General features: G+C 41.1%; 1 protein-coding gene across 1 annotated transcript in view; it reads right to left on the bottom strand.

Annotated features, from left to right (window-relative positions):
* The window catches only part of LOC105488996 (uronyl 2-sulfotransferase), a 316,456-nt gene that overhangs the window by 55,433 nt on the left and 238,446 nt on the right, over positions 1-22,577 (bottom strand). Inside the window, exons 6-7 of the mRNA XM_011753546.3 lie at positions 2,301-2,398; positions 90-247 (exon numbers count right to left, since the gene is read on the bottom strand). Of these exons, the coding sequence (XP_011751848.2) occupies positions 90-247; positions 2,301-2,398 (256 nt within the window). The remainder of the gene's footprint in view (positions 1-89; positions 248-2,300; positions 2,399-22,577) is intronic.

The raw sequence follows: 22,577 nt of genomic DNA, 5'->3' as shown, positions 1-22,577 counted from the left end.
CACTCCTTTATTTCTTGAGGCCTTTTCAAGGTGAGTATCCCTGGACACAGACCTGTCATGGAGAAGAGCTTGCTTACAAATGAAGTTACCTGGGTCTTTGTAGATACTGAGCACGCCCTTGAAGTAATGAGGTAAAAATCTTTCCAGTAACAGCAGCACATCTTCCAACTCTTCAAGAATCCCCACGAGCAGGAAGTTTTCATTCACGTTCAGCTTTGCTCTCTCAAGGGCCCATTCACCAGGCTCCCTTTATGGATATAAAAATTTATTGAAAATCAGAGATTCGTATTTGAAATTCAGCAACAAGATGCTGAAAGTTTACTCCCTCTACCTCCCACCTTCACTTGCATAAGTCCAACTCCTGTTTCCCTCAAGGACCAGCCCAGATGTAGCCCCATCCAGAGCCTTCTCAGTCCTTCCAGCTGGTGTCCTGCCCTGCTCACCGTTCCTTCTCTGTCACTTTCATCCGTGCTTCACGCCAAGCCCAGGGCCTTGAATTCAGAGGCCCTGCTAAAGTAGTGTGGACTAATGAAAGCAGGCACAGGCAGTCAGATCCTAACAACTACTAATCAAGGGGTGAGTACAACGGCTTTTATAGGAGGACCAAAGTGAACCAATTAAATGAATTTAGAAGTTTTGAAATACAAAACTGACTGACATAGTATTTATGTAGAATTCAAAAGAGGTGTCAGGTCATGTCTGTTAATCATCTTATTCTTTGGAAGAGTTAAAGATAAATCTTTGGATTTTTGTTTTATTTTGTTTGTTTAGATTGCAGAAGGAAAACAGCCTAATCTGATTTGTAGACCAGCTCTCTGAACTGACAGGAGAGTGAGAAAAGCCCGGGAGTGGGGCTCCAGGCCTGGCTGTCATTTATCATTTGGGGGAATTGGGCAAGCCAGGGTTCTCTTTTGAAAAATGATAATAATAACCCTTACCTAGTTCAAAGCATTGTTGTAAAGACTGTGCAAGGTGATATGATAAAAGAGTTATAAAAATCATTGTGTGTGTGTCAAGGTATGGTGTTATGAGTCACCTCTCCAAGATTAGAAAATTGAAAAATCTGAAAAATACTACACGATTTAAAAAATACTTTAGGGAGTTCAAATCATGTTGCCTGTTATAAAGATATTCACTGTGATCAGCAAGTGAGTCATCCAGCCCCAGATCTTCCCAATACCTGAAGTACTAAATGTTAACCAGGAGGTATTTGTTATTGAGGCAAGGGTTGGGGCAGGGGAGAGGCCACCTGGACTCAGGGGGCTTATGGTGAAGTCAAAAACTAACACTCCTGGTTCTGTAATTTGGACCATAAGCAAACTCTTTTGTTATGGCAAATGAAACAAGACAGGAATAACAACAATATGCCTAATAACAAAGCAGAAATCATAGCATAAGCAAAAAAGTACAACGAATGCATTGCCAGTGTAGAAGTAGCAGTTCTTATCTGGCCTTTTCAGAAACACAAGGACCCTCTAGTTAATGTTTCCTTTGGGGAATAATGTCACTTCTGGTAGCACATTGATTTTCTACCAAGCAAAGATAATGCTTCATTGTTGCTGCCATTTCTTCTCCAGGCTACCACATTTGTCTAGCACAGTAGATTTCAACTATAACTACACCAGAAGCATCTGGGGAGGCAGCTACACATGAGACTATGATTGGGTGGGGGTTCTTAACAAGTATGCAGGGGTGCTGATGCAGGACCTGGGCAGATCACACCCTGGGGGTCCTGACTATCTGAGTAAGTCACTTTCTAAAGAAGGTCTTGCCTTCAAGTAAGGTTGACAGGTGATCACTATAAAACACTTTCTCCTCTGCCTACTAAGTGTATCCACCATGGGATTGTGGGTGTGGGCTTCCAGTGTCTCAGACTCAATGACACATGCCACGAGGGCAGGTTGTTGGTTAAGTCAGTCACTGTAGAGGAGCAGGCTGGGTGTTTGTTCCTGGTCTTCACGATCGCATTTTATGTGACATTTTGTCATTTTATCCAAAGAGAAAGACAACATGGGTTGAGTAGTGACAAGTATGTTTTAGGTATAAACAAGGGTTTGGTTCCAGTTACAAAGCTTTATATGGTGGTCTTCTGAGGCCTCTGCAGACGCTGATTTTTAAATTTCATTACTTATAGGACATTTGGAGTCTCACACATTATCTTGAAAGATTAACAGTAAACAGGAACTGAATTCCAGAAGGTTGAGAGACTAGGGATACCAAAGATTCCCACCAAGTGCCAGGCTGGTGGGGTTCTTTCCCTTGTGCACACGTGCATGCCACGAGCCTGCTGTAGCCCTTACCTGCATCTGGGATGTTGTCCACAAAAGTACGGAATGATGTAAAATAACCTGGGGTTGGAACACTCGGGATAGTTTTCAAGAATACACTCATTGATATCCTAGAAGAGAAAACACAGCAGTCAGATGTCTTGTAGTCTCTGCAAGGCTCTATCAAATGCCGCACAGTTTAAGTAAAATTCGTGATTGAATTACACGGGCACACCTTGAGAAGATGAAGAGAATTCATAGATTTCAGGAGAAAACTTCTTTTTTGCCTCCCAGAATCCTGCTCCACTGGCCAGGCACACACAGGGCTGGGCCATTTTAGAGAGTGCATGCTTTGTTGAGTAAACTGCATCTCTGCATTTCCTGGTGGCTCCAAGTCTTAAGCTTGGTCACAGGCCTTGGGAGAGCATTTGTAACCACTGTGCTTTGTGGTGGCCCCAGCAGTTGCTAGCCAATTTGTAGGTATACAGTTGGCAATTAATAAATGTTTGTTGCATGAATTTAGTGTTTCTCTGTGTATCCATGCATCCAACAATTAAGTACCTACAACAGTCTCATAAGGGTTGGTAAATTTTAGAGGGGCTGTAAAATCACTTCTAACATTATATTAACTTAAAAAGTAGCAGGATGTTTATATGCAGACACCTTCTCACTTTCAAAGGCAACAGTTGTGATTTCCAGGTTTTCCATTTCTCTTATATGAAGTTGGATATGGTCTTTCTGAGGGCATTACAAGTTGAAATGGCTTGGTGGGGGTAAGGAGAAGGGCTCAAAACCAACTTTTATCAAGGTAGATTACATCAGACATTCTAAATAAGGCATGCTTGGTTCTCAGGTATTTCTAAGGCGAAAAGATAACTCAATCTACAAATAAACCAAACAGCTGTAGGATGTTTTTCCAGAGACAATACTGGCAAAGCAGATTAAGAGTGGATATAATTCCCAAACACGGTTGATGAAATTTATGAGTCGGTAGAAGCTACTGTATCTGATATACCGGTGTAGGTGTAGGTGTGTAGGTGTGGGTGTTTAGCTAGTAACAGTTTTTTAGTTCAAGTTGGAAATGAGAGAAATATAATTTACACTTTTTCTTAAAAACAATAATCCCCTCATACTTCTTCAGTTTACATACCAATTAAGTAAATTACACAATTACAATAACAAATTCAATGGAAATAAACAGAATCTGCAAAAAACACATTGAGAGTACTCAAGCACTTGAGTTTACCATGAGAAGTGGAGGTGCAGGTTCCAGAGAGGAACATATGAGAAGCGAATGGGGGAGCGCATCAGTCCATCCAGCCACGTGGTGAAGGTGATTAAGAGCATCTCATTGTGTATGAAAACTCATTAAAATGCGAGACACTAGACCTGAAATACCTTTCTAAGAAGAGTTTGACACTGAAAGATGTATGTGTATGTGTATATATACATATTACATATATTCATAGCTGCTATGAATTTATTAATTACAACAAAATATGGCAGAACTTACATGTTCATGGATGGGGGATTGGTTTTAAGAGAAATTATGGTACATTCACACACTGAAATACCAGACACCTGAAAAGAATGAGGAGGATCTGTGTGTGCTATCCTGAAAAGTCCTGGATAAATTTTCAAGTGAATAAAAGTAGACTACAGGATAATACGAACATGTAGGACAATATAAAAATCAACATGTTTACATAAACACAAAAGGATCTGGAAGGAGACACAGCACACAATTGAAAGCAATTATTTCTGGTGATTGGCATAAAGGAAGATGAGAATACCGTCAATTTTTCCTTTATTCCTTTTTTGAAGTGTTAGTTTTTATTACAATGAATGCATCTTACATTTATCGTGAGAAAACTGTACGGAGATTTACACACTGTAAAACAAACCAAAGCTTGTGTGGGCGGGTGCCTGAGCATTGCCTTGAGGATGCTCTGAGCCCCCTGCCCTCCTCACATTTGAGGGTGTCCTCTGGTAGCTGGCCTCCCCCTGGAGCCTGAGCCTTTAGTCCGAGGGACCCAGTAACCCTGGTGGCCTCTCTCTGCAGCAGTGGCAACAGGGAGGGGGCCAGGAGCTGGGTGAGAAGCAAAGCCTAGAGTGATTCTGACCAGAGCAGAGTTCATCTGCTGAGGTTGAGATTTCACAAAGAAGGACAGAGTAAAGCGATGGGGGACATCCAAAGAACTGTCACATATGCAGTCAGCCCCCAGAGTCCTGCAGTAACAGGAGGAGCAGGGCACCAGAGACTGCCAGAGCCTCCTACAGAGGCTCTCATGGCACCTGCTGCTTCTCCAGAGCTGCCCTTGAGCTAGTACTTGTGCGCTTATTTGTTTAGGTGTAGGTCCCTCAACACAGACTGTTCACTGCATCTCCAGTGCTCAGCACCCTGCCTGGACAAAGCAGGAGTGCAATAGATACTGAATGAGTGAGTGAATAAATGGCAGAAGGAGAGAGACAAGACACACAGCTCCAGAGCAAGAAAGGAAGCAGACACCTCTTCCATTTGCTGAGCCTGCCAGGGTTTTGTCCTCAGCAACCCCAGGCTCGCAGGAGTAGACAGAGGGCATCAGCTGGTTGGTGAGGGGAAGGCGGAGGAGGCACCGGGACCTAAGAAGGCCACTTCCCTATTGGAATCCACAAATAACCTCACAAGGTCAATTTATGGGAAGACATAAATTCCTAGTTTTAAAAGTGCAGTTAAGAATTCTTTTCTTAGACCAAGGCACATGCTGGGGGATTTCAAAGAGTTCCATTTGAGCCCATTAGGTTGATGAATGGCGTTCATCACAACCCATCTATGGCAATGCTATAGGAGGATATAAATAAAGATGACTGGACCGGAAGATCCAGAGGAAGCAGAAATGAGCTGAGAAGCCCCAGGCATCGAGCTGCCAACTGCTTGGCCACAACCACAGTAAGCAGGGATGCTGCTGTTTGGCAGCTTGAGGACCAGGGACCTGCAGGAAACTGCTCCTGGCACCTCCTACTCAGTCCACTCTTAGCAGAACCAAGACCTTTAGTGAGCAACATTTGAGCCTCCTGGGAAACGAAATGAGACCAATGGCTGCACTTCCACTGGCTGTTCTGACGGATGCCTTTCAGTCTTCTGGGACCATTTGGTTGCCCTGGTGTTCATGATTTATCTTTGGTCCAAGATTTACTATCCTGCATTGCTTTATAATCACCTTTTAATACCAAAGTTCTCTCAGCACATATATTTTCTAAATGATTATGCAACTTTATTTTTTCCTTCCATGTAGTGCTTCTAGGGTAAGATTGTTTTTTTTAAAAAAAAAGAAAAAAATATTTAATATGGATTTCAAACTTTTCTCTAAGATTGTCACCACACTGATGACTTTGGCCAAGCCAGCTTGCTTGCCAGCACTTGATCTGTGACTTGCTCCTCTGGTTCCTGAGTCTTGGCACACACCATGGGCACCCCTGTAGTGCCCTTCCCTGCCAAGCCTAGCCCTTTGGGTCTTAACGTAAGACCCCATGCTACTCAAGATTTTGCATTATTAGGGAAATGAGATCGTCTCTCTGAGTAAGCATTCCAGATAACTATGAGAATCTTTTTCATTGCCAACACTGTACAAAAATTAATCCATTTGTGTTGCAATGTATTCTAAACTGTACTATTTTAAAAACCATATGCTTTCCTCCCTCTAGATTTTTTTTTGGGTTCGTCTTCTTCCATTCTGATCTTACAGCAAAATCATCTTTTATCCACTTGCTCCTGTAATGTTTCCACCAGATGGATGGTGATGGGTGACCCTCATCTTCTGAGTCCAAAGGGCTGGCTGGTCTCAGAGCAAACCCCAGTCATTGCCTCCAGTTCCAGGGAGTCCTTCCTGAGGCCTCTCTCACCCTCACTCCCACAGCCCCTCTTCACCCCCACAGGATGATGACAGTAGCTTCCCAGCCAGCAGCTCTTCCTTCCACCTCTCCTCTCTGAGTGCAGCCTCCAGAGTTGCCCCAGTCTGCACGTCCTTGCTCTCCTTGGAGGACTCTTATTGACAATGGAACAGGGATAAAAATCAGGGCACCTGATACACACTGTGAATTCCCTGGCCAGACTCCCAGGGCATTCGAAATGCAGAGCCAGGAATGTGCATTTGAAAGAACCTCTGGCGACTCTGAGAGGATGGTCACTCTTCATGAGCTGTCTATGTATTAGGTAATTCATTCCATGCCTTTGCCCTTCCTCTCCCTTGCCACCTCCCTCCTCACCTAGTCTCAATAGCAGGCTCAGGGTTCTGGCGGGGAGAGTTAACATACTCCAGTCCAGCTGGGCTAGTGCTCACTTGGGTCCAGGAAAAGGAGACAGATGTGACCATGGGCTTCCTTCCATGCTGACCATTCACTGCCAGCCACATCTGGCAGATAGGGTCCCTGGGACAGGGCTCAGGTGCCACATCGCATACTCTCTTCACTGTTGGCTGGAACCCAAATGTCTCCAGGAGTGGGGTCTGTCTGGGACCTCATCCATCAGCTGGGACCTGGCACTCTAACCTAGTTCTAGTCCTCAGGCTAGATCTGCTCCCAACATTCCCTGCCAGTGGCCAGGATTCTTTTAGAAGTGGACAGACTTCCTCATGGTGCCCATGAAAGGAGTTCCAAGCTGGCCCGAGTGCTCCTGGCATCTTGAAATAACCTTCTCACCCACCTTGCAGGGGCTCCTCTGTGCATCGACACTTGCTTCACCCACATGAGGGCTCGCTCTAGAGATCAGATGCTGAGCTGGAGGCCTGGACACCTCCTACTCCCTCCCTGTCAGCGAATTTTCACAGCCCTGACTCCTTCTCCTCACTCTGCACTGCCAGGCCCACAGGCCTCTCGTCTGCTTCTGCCCGAGACATAAAACTGCTCATTTATTTCTCTGTAGCTCAAGAACCAGACAACTGCTTCCTTTCTTGGATTTCTAGTTTTAATTTTAGAAAGGGTGGAAGGAAGAAAATCCCAGGTGGAGTTAATTTTATCACAAAAGGTGAACTTAGAGACGATTCATATTTTACTTATCCTTATATAAGACAGCACCTTCTCTGAAAGCCACTGAACTGAAAAAAGACTTACTGGTGTTTTTACACAGCTCCATGCTTGAAACGTGGATCAGTTTTGTTCATATGGCCCATGGCTTTCAAAGACAGGATTTCTGGCTGCTTTCAATAGCAGAATCCTTAAGAGGCCATATGCAAAGTTCCTTGAAAAGGAGATTTGGGTGCTGGTCTCAGCTCCATGATTAATTAGCTGGGTGTCCTCAGCTAAATCATGCCATCTCTGAGCCTCAGTTTCTTGAGCTACATAATCTCAGTCGATGAAACTGCAGATGGATGTACCTGGTACCAACCGTTTTTGTTTGTTTGTTTGTTTGTTTGTTTGAGACAGAGTTTTCACTCTTGCTGCCCAGGTTGGAGTGCAATGGCGCGATTTTGGCTCACTGTAACCTCTGCCTCATGGGTTCAAGCGATTTTTCTGCCTCAGCCTCCTGAGTACCTGGGATTACAGGCAGCCGCCACCATGCCCAGCTAAATTTTTGTATTTTTAGTAGAGACAAACTCGAACTCCTGATCTCAGGTGATCCACCTGCCTCAACCTCCCAAAGTGCTGGGATTACAGGCATGAGCGCTGTGCCTGACAATAACCAACTTTTAAGAATAGTTTTATAATCTCAAGATCTAGAAAAAGTGCTAATTTCTCAGATTCTAAAACTTATGAGTTAATACAAGGCTTTTACTCTGCATTTATCATTTAAACTTTTCACCTTTCATGAACGGCAGAGAGAGAAAACCACAAAGGCTGGTATCAGACAAACCTCAGTTCAAACCTTGGCTGTACCTCTTTTGAGTTGTGGAGTCTTTGGCAAACGTTCACTTTTCAAAAGCTCAACTTCTCCATCTGTAAAATGAGGACAATAATACTTGCCTCATAGACACTTTACTAAGATTAGAAATCATTTATATCCGTTATTTTACCTGCCACTCACCTGTTAAGATTATGCCATCTTTATTATACCTTCAGCATTTCAATTCCTTTTTCCTTAATCTTATATTCAAAAACACCATTCTTGGTGATTCTGATAGTTTTTTTTAAAATAGTGACTCTGGCTAACTCACAGTGGAAACAGAGGGGAAGAAAAATATGGAAACATGTAATATGCTATCTATGTTACATCAAAACAACAACACAATTTGATGGAAACACAAACGGTATTATGCAAAATACACCACCGTGGAACTCTGGACTTCTTATAGCTCATATTACTCTGCACATGACACAATGTAATACGATGACATAAAAAGCTCTTTTCCAATGCGGATTTAAAATTGATTTTGGAGCCAGTCTTCACACGCTAAAAATATGGATATTATGGAAAAGGATGGTTTCTTATGCTGGCTGTGTTAGAAGTGGGACAGAGAAAAATGGCTGAGTGTCATTCACCACTGAGGTAGTACCCAAATCCTTGACCCATATGTGGCCCATGGTAATCAGAGTACAAGTTTAATGGGCTAAATGGAATGGACGTAGTCTAAGCTAACTTTTATTGCCTCACACACTCTTCCTTGTGAGCCTTTTTCAACCTTGTAAAAAATTTTGAGCCAGAACCAGAGAAGTCAAACAAGACTTTTTAGTGAGGCTTAATGGATTTGAAAGTAGCAGACGGCAGATGACCATCATTCTCCCGTTCCATGCTCATGTCTAGCGTGAATCACTGATGACACACTGTAGTTGAGATGGGAAGTGTCCTTCAGAATTCTTCTCAATACAGCCATCCAGGAAGCACCAGCATCAGCCAGAGAAGCATGTTGCTCTCCCTGTTGTAAGTACAGCTTGCAATGTTGGATGTTTAATATCTGTGGCATCTACTGTAGTGGCTTTGTGGTCCTTTACACCACTTCTGAGTTTATGGCTATGTGTCTGATGGCAGGATGGCAGATAAAGAATTTCTGGGTAAGTGGGACATCATGCTACATTTACTTTAATTATTTCATTTTTTTTTTCATATGAGTTAAGTAAATCCTTAATAAACAAATTGGCTTTAAAATTATTGGGAAAATAAACATGGAAATGCCTTTTTGCTTGTTTGTTTTTTGAGACGAAGTCTCGCTCTGTCACCCAGGCCAGAGTGCAGAGGCACGATCTCAGCTTGCTGTAACCTCTGCCTCCCAGATTCAAGCAATTCTCCTGCTTCAGCCTCCTGAGTAGCTGGAACTACAGGCGTGTGCCACCCACACCCAGCTAATGTTTGTATTTTTAGTAGAGACAGCGTTTTGCCATGTTAGCCAGGCTGGTCTCGAACCCCTGACCTCAGGGGATCCACCCTCCTTGGCCTCCCCCAAAAATAGAAATGTCTTTGGAATTGTCAGCATACATCCTTTGGGGGGGTATCTATCTCCTCAAACATTTATTCTTTGTGTTACAAACAATCCAATTATATACTTTTAATTATTTTAAAATAGACAATTAAATTATTTTGACTATAGTCACACTGTTGTGCTAGCAAATACTAGGTCTTACTAATTCTGTCCAACTATGTTTTTGTACCCCTTAACCCTCCCCACTTCTCCCCCACCACCAACTGCATTACCCTTTCCAGTCTCTGGTAACCAGTCTTCTACTGTCTATCCCCATGAGTTCAATTATCTTAATTTTTTCCCACAAATAAAGAGAACATGCAAAATTTGTCTTTCTGTACCTAACTTATTTCATTTAACATAATGACCTCCAGTTCCATCCGACATGACCTCCATGTCGTTGCAAATGACAGGATCTCATTCATTTTTATGGCGGCATATCTACATTTATTTTAGCGAATATCCTTACTCACTGGGGGCACTAGTCCAATGAAGCTCTTAAATTCTGAAACTGAAACACTTATGGACACAAGAGACCAAACATTTTTTTGAAATCATTCATTTGGATTCCAAGAGTGTGAGTTTCCAATTTCTACTGCATTGAACTAAAGACAAAGAAAAAGTCACAGTTTTTATTTTTTATTTTTATTTTTTGGTTGAGACAGAGTCTTGCTCTGTCTCCCAGGCTGCAGTGCAGTGGCGCGATCTCGGCTCACTGCAACCTGCACCTCCCAGGTTAAGCGATTCTCCTGCCTCAGCCTCCTGAGTAGTTGGGATTACAGGCATGTGCCACCACGCCCAGCTAATTTTTGTATTTTTAGTAGAGACAGGTTTTCAACATGTTGGTCAGGCTGGTCTTGAACTCCTGACCTCGTGATCTGCCCGCCTCAGCCTCCCAAAGTGCTGGGACTACAGGTGTGAGCCACCGCACCTGGCCAAAATAGTCAGTTTTATGCTGAAATGTTCCATTATAAGATGAAGACCAATCTAGTATCCAGCTCAGTTTTCATTAGGTTTTTGGTAGGGTCTTTTCAATGAACTACAGCAAAGTTTACAAGCATTTGAGATGCCTGTGGGTAGGACCCGGTGGAAGCTGCAGTGCCTCTCCCCCAGAAATAGCCCTGCACTTCTTCTGGTTAACACAGTGTCACTAAAACAAGAAACCACAGTCTCTGAGGTTCAAGGGGTTTTGATGCTTTTCAGAGATATGGAGCCCACAACTACGATGGTTTCATAGAGCCTGGAAAACACGTGGTGCCTAACCAGATAAAAATAACACCTCCCGATGGAATCAAACTGGCTAATAGACAAACTGGTGGCTTCTATTTCTATAACAAACTATTTATCACACTTCTATCTAAAAGATCAAAAATACAACCAATTCAGTCATAGAGATTAGGGTAATTGTAGTACATGTCATTGTAAATAGTTGCAGTCATTTAAAATGTTTACAAAGAATATGTAACCACAGGAAAAATGCTTATCTGAGAAAGTCAGGATAAAATTATATATATATAATATGACTACAACCCCATTTTTTTTTTTAAAAACCTATATTTTAAAGCTAGATGGGAATAAAGTAAATTTTAAAAAAATTTAAATGTGTCTGAGATGGCAGAATTAAGGATTTTCCCCTTTTTCTTTTTTGGTCTTAAAATCTTATTTGATGTGTATGTGCTATTGAAAAAAATTAAAAAATGTTTGTCAAAGTAATATGTACATGTCAAAAAAAAAAAAAAGGTTATAATGAAAGCAACTATCTCTTGTTCTACACTGCTCTGCCTCTCAGTTGTGTCCCTCAGAGGTTAAGAATCCCATTTAACTGGATTCTATGTCTGACTATTGCTTGTTTTACTCTCTTGTTTTTCTGCAGTAATCCCTCAAGTAACTTTTTGCTTTGCTATTTCTAGTTTACAAGGAATTAGTTGCTAATAATGTTCTCAATAACTTGCAGGTGATGTGTGTGTGTGTGTGTGTGTGTGTTTTAACATCAGAGAAGATTGTGTTCTCTTTAACATTTCTCTCTCTAATCCTATTTTCTGAAATCTCACTATGGTAGACCTAGCATTGTGCTGAACACTTAGCAGGCCCTTTTAATCTGGGGCTTAAGATATTGGTTTTTTTTGGTGTGTGTATGTGTTTAAATAATTTTTCTCTCCTTCGTTTTCTGCATTCTTTAATTCTAGTTTTCTAATTGGTTTTTGAAGCTTGAATGATCTTTTATAATTGTTACTCTTTCATCTTTTCTTACTCTGTCTTTTTGCTTTTCTTCTAAGAGATTTTTTGATCTTCTACGTCCTTCCTCTGAATTTTTGATCATGACAATCATATTCTAATGTCTAAACATTCTTTCTTGATGCATGTTGATTTCCTCTTATAACATCCTGCTCTAGCTATGGATCTAACATTTTCTCTAATGCCTCTGAGGAAACTAAGTAAAGCTCCCTCTTGAAGCTTTATTCTTTTTCCTGAAATTTGTCTCCCTTAGGATTATTGCTTCCATTTGCTTATTTTAGCCCCTGTCTTTTAAGGTGCAGTCCTTCTTCAAATAGCTATGGATGTTTTTTTGTCCATTCGTATTTAATGATGAGTCAGGAAAAACTGATGGAGAGCTGTGCTGACATTGGCAGAGTTTATCAAACAGTGGGCTGCACCACCCTGCTGGTGATTATTTAATGGCCAGGTTGGGAGGTCTTTTCTCTGGAGACATTCTAATACCTTGAGAATGAATCAGTTTTTCACCCAGTAGACAGCTGCTGGGTGCTGGGCTTTCCCGGGTAGGGTAGGGATGAAATAAAGGGCTCCTCTTCCATATAGATATCTCCAGTCCATCCTTCTGCTGTCAGTCTCTTGCTTTATCCATCATCCCGGGCATTTCCAAATAAGCCTGGAGTCTTATTCAGCTGTATTTTCTCCTCCAAATGCACTCTAGACTGTGGCTTCCCGGCCCAACTTTATCAGTTACCAACATTGTATGCCTTCTCCCAGATTTAAGGGTTTCAACCTTGTTTTTCTCCTCACTGTTGTGTATCTGACCCCTTAAAATGTCCTTATTATCATCTTAAGGGGTACTGGGAGAGAACTAAGTGCTTCTTACACTGAAAATTGTTCAGCAAGGGCAAGTTCCACCCACCTCAAGCACATACACCATGAATCATGTACAGATGGAGAAACTGAAATAAAATCAATGCAAAGGAAAACTTAATGGCAAAAAACCTTAGAAATACTGATTGCAAATCCCTATAACTTCAAAATGGAATCTTATCTTTTGACTCAAACATTAATGCAACATTTTAACATGTTAAAATGTCTACAAATATTAAAAATGCCTTTTTTGGCAACATAATTCCTGCCTCTGTGGGAGATTTCAATTTTTCTACCTCAAGGCTATGGCAAATCGGCAGAAAAATCTCTCACTAAATAAGTTAGTTCATGGACTGCACAGCAAGGCACCATAACCAGCAATCACCAGTTGGTGACCTACCAGCTATTAAGTAAGGTAATTTCCTTACCCTAACCTTACTGCAGCAACAGTTTATCTCTTAAAGAAGCCAGGAGGCAAATTTAAGTAGAAATTTGTGAGTACGAGCAACATGGGAAGAAACAGACAAAATAAATAGATCTGGGCTCTCACTGCACCTTAGAAAGAAAAATGAAATACAAAAATGTAAGACAGCAAGAGGAAGCAACTGGCCTCTTGGTTTTTCAGGCTCTTCTGCTCCTTAGGGGTGGGACAGATTGGCATCTCTTTCTTACAGCCAAAACCAAAAAAGCTTGCCTTAAATGTTAGCCTGGAGGCCGGGCACGGTGGCTCACGCCTGTAATCCCAGCACTTTGGGAGGCTGAGGTGGGCAGATCACCTCAGGTCAGGAGTTCGAGACCAGCCTGGTCAACATGTTGAAACCCCATCTCTACTAAAATTACAAAAACAAATTGGTCAGGTGTGGTGGCACGCACCTGTAATCCCAGCTACTCAGGAAGCTGAGGCAGGAGAATCGCTTGAACCTGGTAGGCGGAGGTTGCAGTGAGCCAAGACCACACCACCGCACTCCAGCCTAGGCAACAGAGCGAATCTCCATCGCCAAAAAAAAAAAAAAAAAAAAAAAGTTTGCCTGTAATGACATCTTGATCACTTTTTGGAATGCATGAAGTTAGCCATGATTTTGTGATAGAAGTCCAGTTAAGAGAAGTCATTCATTCATTCTCTCTACTGGAACTTGAAGTTCTTAAAATCATTCAGAAAAACCTGTAAACTACAGACAGAAGATAATAAATGAGCATTACCTACCAAGACAGATAAGATGTTGACTCTGTGGTTATGGAAAAGGAAAAATGCAAAGTGGAAAACCAGTTCAATATTTATGGCATAGAAATCAAAACCACAATGATATACCATCTCGCACCAGTCAGAATGGCGATTATTAAAAAGTCAAGAAACAACAGTTGCTGGCGAGGCTGTGGAGAAGTAGAAATACTTTTACACTGTTGTTGGGAATGTAAATTAGTTCAACCATTGTGGAAGCCAGTGTGGCAATTCCTCAAAGATCTAGAACCAGAAATACCATTTGACCCAGCAATCCCATTACTGGGTATATACTCAAAGGAAGATAAATCATTCTACTATAAACATATATGCATGCAAATGTTCACTGCAGCATTATTCATAATAGCAAATACATAGAATCAGCCCAAATGCCCATCAATGATAGACTGGATAAAGAAAATATGGTATATATATGCCATGGAATACTATACAGCCATAAAAAAGGAACAAGATAATGTCCTTTGCAGGGACATGGATAAAGCTGGAAGCCACTATCCTAACAGCAAACAAACTAACATAGGAACAGAAAACCAAACACTCCATGTTCTCACTTATAAGTGGGAGCTGAACAATGAGAACACATGGGCATAGGGAGGGGAACAACACATACTGGGGAGTGTCAGTGGGGTTGGGGAGGGAGAGCATTAAGATAAATAGCTAATGCATGTTGGGCTTAATACCTAGGTGATGGGGTGATGGGTGCAGCAAACCACCATGGCACACATTTACCTATGTAACAAAACTGCATGTCCTGCACATGTATTCTGAAACTTATGATTTATAAAATATTATGGCATAGTTTGAGTGTAAGAAATGCCCACTGTGAGTGGATTGCAGGCGGTAGTCCTGTCCAGTTGTTTTCAGTTGGTTACAAGGATCTCTTTGGCCACAGTGGGGACCCTCCTTGAGGCAACCCTCTTCAGCCACCCTCAGGTCTGCACTGCTCCCTCTTCCACTCTGACACTGTCCTGGGTGTGACTGTGTTAGTGTGACCCCTGTCATTACCACCTTTCCCCAGTCTCTTGAGGGCCTTCCATCCCTCAGTCATCTGGGGCTCTCTCTGGCTTTCGTCTCTGATTCCCATCCATCAAACGTGGCTCTCAACTAGCTGTCTGGTGGAAATGATTTCATAAATTAATGCTCACAGAAGAATAAATAAATAAGTTATCAAGCTCAATGTGTTTCCAAGAAATACTTGCATTTTAGTGGAAATCAGTCCTTTAATCCAAAGAAATGAGGTCTAATGGTGGTGGAGAGAGGGAGGGAGAGAAAAAGGAAGGGACTAACCGTTATTGAGTATCAATCGTTTTATTCAGTAAAAGTTTGTGGAAGGAATGAAAAGTACACTGGAGACTTTACTAATTCTATCTCATTAAATGAGCAAAGTTCGGGCCCACTGTAATTTGGTGAGAGGCAGAGAGACACTGCTCAGGTTGTGTGCCCTTTGTCTTCTCAGAAGGCTCCCAGAGGTCACCTTGAACTTCCTGTCAGATCCTGAACTCTTCTCCAGCTTCTGGAGTCTTCTTTCCTCTACAGCCAGGGCTGCTCAACCCTCTCCAATCCTATGGCTAATCCTGGTCCCAGAAAAGAGGAATGTAAGGAGCTCCAGTAAAAGGAAACGTCAACGTACACAGAGGGTCTGTTGGGGAGGTGCTGGATGGGTAGGGCTCCAAGACCTCCTGCCCTACCCAAGCCAGACGAGCTCTGCTTTGCCTGGGTTTACATATTGGGTTCTCTGTAAGGCTTCATTTGATATAAAGGTTCTAGATCTGAGAATCATTGCTTTAGGCCAGCATGCTGAGGCTCAAGACATCTGATCACCAGCCTGGGCAACAAAAAATTGTCTCTACAAAAAAGTTTAAAAAAAAATCAGCTGGAAGTATAGTGGTTCATGCCTGTAGTCCCAGCTACTCAGGAGGTTGCCATGGGAGGATCACTTGACCCTGGAGGTCGAGGCTGCAGTGAGCTGTAATTGCACCACTGCACTCCGGCCTGGGCAACAGAGTGACACCCTGTCTCTCTCACACACACAAAAGGCACGTGATCAGCTAGCATGACCCTATTCCTGTGCCCTAGTTCTGCCCATTGTACTTCTTCCTTGTTTCTGAGTTTTGGGCCCACCTGGTTCTCCATTTCTTAACTGAAGCTATGTTTTGCTGCCTGTATCTGAGCCTCTGTCTTAGTAGCTTGCTCAGTACTCCTGGTTCAGAACACAGAGTGGCAGTGGTCTGATCTGCTTTCACTAGGTACTTCCTCCAACGGAATAGTCTTGCTGGTGAATATCCAGCCAGTCACCGGGTCCGGTTGTTAGCATGAGCTTTTATGTCACCTACTTCTGGATTTGGGGCCTTTTCCTGGGGCACCATGGGCCCTTCATCATGTCATAGATGCTTCAACTTGCCCACTGCCACTCTGTGTTCTGCCTGCCTCAGTGTGGACATCCGGCTCTTAACACTGCTCCCCACTTCACTATATAAGCAGGGCCAGGAAGTCTGATCTCAAGGACTGGGTCATGACTGCTGGCTCCCAAGATTAAAGAGCACCTTGTGGAAAAAACAAGAATGTAAGAAAACCTTTCTCCTCTTCCTCTCCCTTCTGTAGTCCAGCTGTTGACAATTCTATTCCTCTGCCCACTTTACCTTCAAAGAAAAGAGGGAGCTACCACATCCACGTTAACAAGGGGAAGAGTAGGTTTTTTGTATGTACGATAGCATTAAATACTATGTCCTATTAAATACTATATTCAATACTGTAATATACTATATTATATGTAATACTATCTTAAATACTATATTCAATAGCATTAAATACTATGATCTATTTTCTAAGTGACAAAAATATTTTTTAAAAAACATAGCATCATTTATCAGAAAGAAATGTAAGTTGCTGTAATTCGGTCTACAGTGTCATTATCAGGCATTTCCTGCAGAGCGTGTCAATTCCTTGATTATTTTAGTTGTCATTATCTATTCGGAATGAATAGAGGCCCTGTGAGTCTATTAAACGCTGGGGACACCAGCCTGGCCTTCAGGAAGGCACACAGGTGGGGTGCTGGGCTGGCTTCCCTAATTCCTCTCTGAACCTTCTAAAAGCCACACTCGCAGATTCAATGCTCTTCCAGTTTCTGGGGCAGGAAGAGCTGCCAAATACACAGAATTTTGCCAGGTTATATGGTCATTTTATTAGGCGAATAAAAGTCTACAGATTTTAGTGCAAAACCACGGGGCCCAACCCAGTTTTGTACAAACATTTTCAAAGATAAAAGTGGAATACATTATCAGTCACTAGTGCTCACCATTATAGTGTTTTTGGCTAACAATCATTTTCCTTCTGTCTATGATGTCTGAAACCTTAGCACAAAGAATGCCTTTCAGCAGAGGTTAGCCCCACTGGGAATTACCTATAAAACCACTAGGTGCCCTAAATTTTTTACCAAATTGGACATCAAAATGACCTTAAAATATTTTGGCAAAAATTTTTGGGCATAAATTTTACATAATCATAAATTATAAGGACTGAATCCAGTGGTTAGTTGAATACTGAGGAAAAAGGGGTGGGAGAGAGCTATTATTGTCTTTAATGCCAGTGATTAGAAATGAAACACAAGGTAAACTTCACACTTGGGATTCTAACTTTAAGTTTTCAACCATACTATTGTAATACAGTTTAAAGGCCTTCTATAAAGGCATAGTTCCATAGGCCACAGTTCTATCATGCCATGATATGGTCTACTGTAAATTTATTTCAGAGGTTCTTAATTTAGGGTAGTTTAAAATGGTTTGCTTATTGTGTTTAAACAATTCAAGCTGGAATCTCCAACCAATGAATGCCAAGATTCTTTAATTACATTATGAATTAAGGCATCTACTGTACATAACACATCACAGTAAGCACTCTGGCTTTAAGTGGTCAATGAATAATTGGGTTGATTTTCCTTTATAATAGGTAACTATGCTAATACTTATATGGAATATCTTCTTGGTAGTTCTGTTTATTTTTATGATTTTTAAAAAATTAATGCCTTTGCCTTATATTCAAATGTGTCAAATGGCCAGGTGCAGTGGCTCACGCCTGTAATCCCAGCACTCTGGGAGGCTGAGGCAGGTGGATTACCTGAGGTCAGGAGTTTGAGACCAGCCTGACTAATATGGTGAAACCCCATCTCTACTAAAAATACAAAAATTAGCTGGGCGTGGTGGTGTGCACCTGTAGTCCTAGCTATTCAGGAGGCTGAGAGGAGAATTGCTTGCACCCAGGAGGCGGAGGTTGCAGTGAGCCTAGATCATGCCACTGAACTCCAGCCTGGGTGACAGAGTGAGACGCCATCTCAGAATATAAATAAATAAAAAGTAAAAATTAAAATGTGTCATATTATTTTTTCTACACTAAATTTATTTAGTTTTTAACTGGTAACTCTCCCCAATTTCATTATTTTCAGCCTCTACTTTTAGCAAATGAACCTCTCTAGTTTTAATAAATTAATTTAATCATTTACTTTTAGTGAGATTAAAATACTTAGATTTATTTCTGCATCTTACATTGTGTTTTTTAAAATTTGCTATTCTTTTTTTCCTGTATCTTTTTTCTTTTCATGTCTTCTGTTGGTTTAATAGAGTTTTTAATAATATCCCTTCCCTGTCCTCTACTGCTTTAGAATCTAAGGATTACATTTTACCCTTACATTTTTTTTAACATTCTAAGATTTTTTTTTTTTTCAAACACATGGATGACTCTTACAACTTAAGAAAATAAACATAACAAAGGAGCTTAGGATACTTTCATTACTGAAAGAGTCTGAGGAAGGGCACAGAATTTTAAAAATTCATTTGTAAATAGATGGTGAGAAAGATGAGTGAACGGAAAAGTCATTAATTTTTTTTAACATTCAAACTTGACTAAATTTTTTCTAATAAAGCGTGAAGTAATTTAGTTTTCTTATATTCCTCCAAATCTGAGATGAATTTTAGCAACTTTATCCATTAAACACCACTCACCTCTTCTTTTTAAAGTTGGCTAATCGTAATCTTTTTTAAACATACAACTTTTAACACTTAATATTCAACTCATTTACCAACATGTTTTACTCAACAGCTCTGTTCACTATTGCTTTTTATGCCCTTGTACCTTAATTTCCCCCATAATTAATATTTTAGTAATGCTTTTAATGAAGTCAGTAAGTAGGAAACTCTTTCTGTGTCTGAAAAAGGTCAGTCCAGTGATTGTTTAGCTGGGTATAAAATTCCAGGTTCACAATTTTTTTATCTCAACACTTTGAAGATATTACTGTACTGTCATCTGATATCCATTGTTGCTGGCAAGAAGTCTGCTATGAGCCTAATTATGATTCTTTCATTGGTCATCTGCTTTGTTTCCTTTTCCTTGATATATTCAGTTTCACTCTAAAATACTTGTGTGAATATTAAAGTTTGTTTATTCTGTTTGGTACTCCCAGTATACTTTTAGTATGAAGAATCACCTCTCCAGGCTGGGCACGGTGGCTCAGGCCTGTAATCCCAGCACTTTGGGAGGTCGAGGTGGGCGGATCCAAGGTCAGGAGATTGAGATCATCCAGGCGGGTGGATCCGAGGTCAGGAGATTGAGATCATCCTGGCTAACACAGTGAAACCCTGTTCCTACTAAAAATACAAAAAAAATTTAGCCGGGCATGGTGGCGGGTGCCTGTAGTCCCAGCTACTCAGGAGGCTGAGGCAGGAGAATGGCATGAACCCAGGAGGTGGAGCTTGCAGTGAGCTGAAATCAGGCCACTGCCCTCTAGCCTGGGCAACAGAGTGAGACTGCGTCTCAAAAATAAATAAATAAATAAATAAATAAATAAATAAAGAATCATATCTCCAATTTTAGAATATTTTGTCTTTTAATTGCTTCAAATATTTCTTCCCTAACATTTTTCCATTCTCTTTTTTTCTGGATCTCCTATTAGATGCCTATTGAAACTTTACAATATTTTTTCCATATCTCTTAACTGCTCGCTCTATCTATCTATCTATCTATCTATCTATCTATCTATCTATCTCTTTCTGTATTGCATTCTTGGTGAATTTCTCTTGACTATTTTCTAAATTCATTAATGTTCTCTTTAACTTTAGAGTTTATCCATTTCTTAAATTTTTACTTCAATAACCATATTTTTCATTTTACTTAATTATTTTAAAGATATCCTCGTGTCCTTGTTTCATGTCTCTCTTACAATTTTCTGCTCTTTTTAAATGGAAGCTATTCATTCTTTTGTCTTTTCAAACATCCTAGACACATTTATTTTAAAGACTTTGTCAGGTTGTTCCTTAAAGCCATCTGGAGTGTATTCATTTTCCAATACTAGATTTTGCTGCCTGCCTTTCTTGGTATTGGATTTTTCTCCCCATGTTCCTTAGAATGTATGGTCTGTAGGCTCATTTTGGGTGGGAGATTCATAATCTGCCTCCGTCTCCTTCCTCTCTCTGCTGCCTCTCTCCTCTCTCTGTCTCCATTTCTTCCTCCTTCTCACCCTCTGTCTTACTCTAGTGGTTGTGTGGCTACTATCATCTGGACTCCTGCATCCTCAGTCCAGAATCAGGTCTTAGTTTTACTTCCCATCTTATGAGAGCAAGGAGAATATTACACATTTGGTTACAAAGGAGCAAATAGCTTGGTTCACTTCTTACTTGTGAGTTTGTGGTTTTGTTTTTCCATCTCTCTACATCTCTAGCCTCTTATAAAGGCATAGTTCCAGGCAGAAGATGAGCAGTTGCTACGTTTAACTTCCTTTACTTGAAAGTGAGGGGAAGTGTGGCTTCTCACCCCAGGCCTTGGTTTAAAGCACTGAGCCTGGTCTGGCCCTCATGTTAGCCAGGGAACTTCTAGTCTTCTTTACCTTGTCCTATTCCTGGCTGCCACTACTGGATTCTGGACCAGAGCCCAGCTGGCCTGTGGATTCGTCATTGCTCACCACTCAGGAATTCCTCCATGCATGAGGATGCTCTTATTTTATAATAAAGCTGGTAAATCCTTTGGATTTCTTCTTTTTATATTCTATCAATCATTACAATATATTTGGGATCAAGAGAGTGTGAACTCACTATAGCAGCTTGATTGGGAGCCCTGTATGGGCTATTCATGCTTCTTTCCTACAGTGAGGTCTATCAGAGGAAATACTGAGTGCAGAGGCATGGATAAACTGGGGTGTAAGGAGTGAAACTTGCTAAATCTGAGGAAAGAAGTTGGGTAAGATGGCAAGTCTATGCCAAAGCAAGGTCACATGTTTAATGAAACGTAATCATTTTTGCTCTGTATGTCAGAGAGCAAAGGGCAATGCACAGTTTAAGTCAGATATCCAACAGCCATATTCTGAGGGTTCTTCTTACAGACCCTGTGAGACACCTGTTACATTATAGCAGTGACTTTGTCTTAATGGTGTTGCTTTGAGTCTATTATTAGTGTTGCATGTTGCCAAAAGTTCCAGTATTTGAAGTATGCATTGAATATAAAAAGTTATAATCTTTGTTCTACATATTCTGTATTAGAAGTATATTCTAACCTAGAAGATTTGCCTCTCTGTATTATGGTACCCACCCAGTACCAGATAGGTGTTTTATTATAGTTTCTAAAAGTGGTATTCAAAGATAATGAAATTTTTATTTGAATTATGCTATGCCTAGCAAATCACCATGGGAGTCTGGGTGTCTAATAAAAGGTTTCAGATGATACTACTGTTTTTCAATAAACAACATCATAAAAATTTCATCAGTGAAGTCAAGTCCTGAATACAAGTACCATTAAATTTTGAACAAAAAGTACTTAAGTGATCTATAGATAAAGATATATCATGGTTGATACTTTTTCTTATTAGATATCTGCGTGACTGAAATGACATTAAATGACCTATAAACTACTCCCTGCTGGAAAAGGTGCATTCCAGATGTGGGCTCCACTTAGAGGAATAATGACTTTGGGATTTTGCATCTTGGTCGTCTGTGATTCTCATCTCTGCAGCCCAGAAGGAGCCACGTGGCTGGATCTCTGCCGCTGGCTGACTGCTGTGAGTGCTATAAGTGATGCCTTGGTTAACCAGGCATGCACCAGCCACCTGGGCTGCAGTGCTGCGCTGCTTGCTGCATTCAGACCAGCACACACATGGCAGCAGCCTTAGCCTATAAGGGGTTGCACTGATTATATTCTGAAGCATACAGTCAATGGGGCTATCTGTCCTTCTAATATTGACCCATCTTGAGATGCTGATGAAACTCTTAAAATAAGCAGGAGGTCAGGTTTACAGAGGGGCCCGCATCCCTACCCCCTACTTAGTCACATAGAAAATGGAGAGATCACCATTTTGAGTTTTCTCTAGGAGGGGCAGTGTGATATTATATGAATGCACTGCCAGTGCACTCCATGGGGACTACAATTTTGCTGTTCTCAAGCTTAAAGTAATCATGGAAATATATTTTAACTTTTTTGTGCTCTGCTTGTAATACCAGAAGGAAAAGGTGTCTATAAAACTTAGGCCAGAGATCAGAAGGGATACTGCAGACTTTGGTGAAAAGTTGAATGATAAGGTGGAGAGAAAAGAACCATTCACCTCAAATCTGTTCATTTCACTTGTTATAAGAAGCCCACAGCATA

The sequence above is a fragment of the Macaca nemestrina genome, chromosome 5 (assembly GCF_043159975.1).
Source record: "Macaca nemestrina isolate mMacNem1 chromosome 5, mMacNem.hap1, whole genome shotgun sequence".
Taxonomy (NCBI): domain Eukaryota; kingdom Metazoa; phylum Chordata; class Mammalia; order Primates; family Cercopithecidae; genus Macaca; species Macaca nemestrina.
Note: the sequence above shows the minus strand (reverse complement) of the source record. Positions and strands in the feature narration are given on the sequence as shown.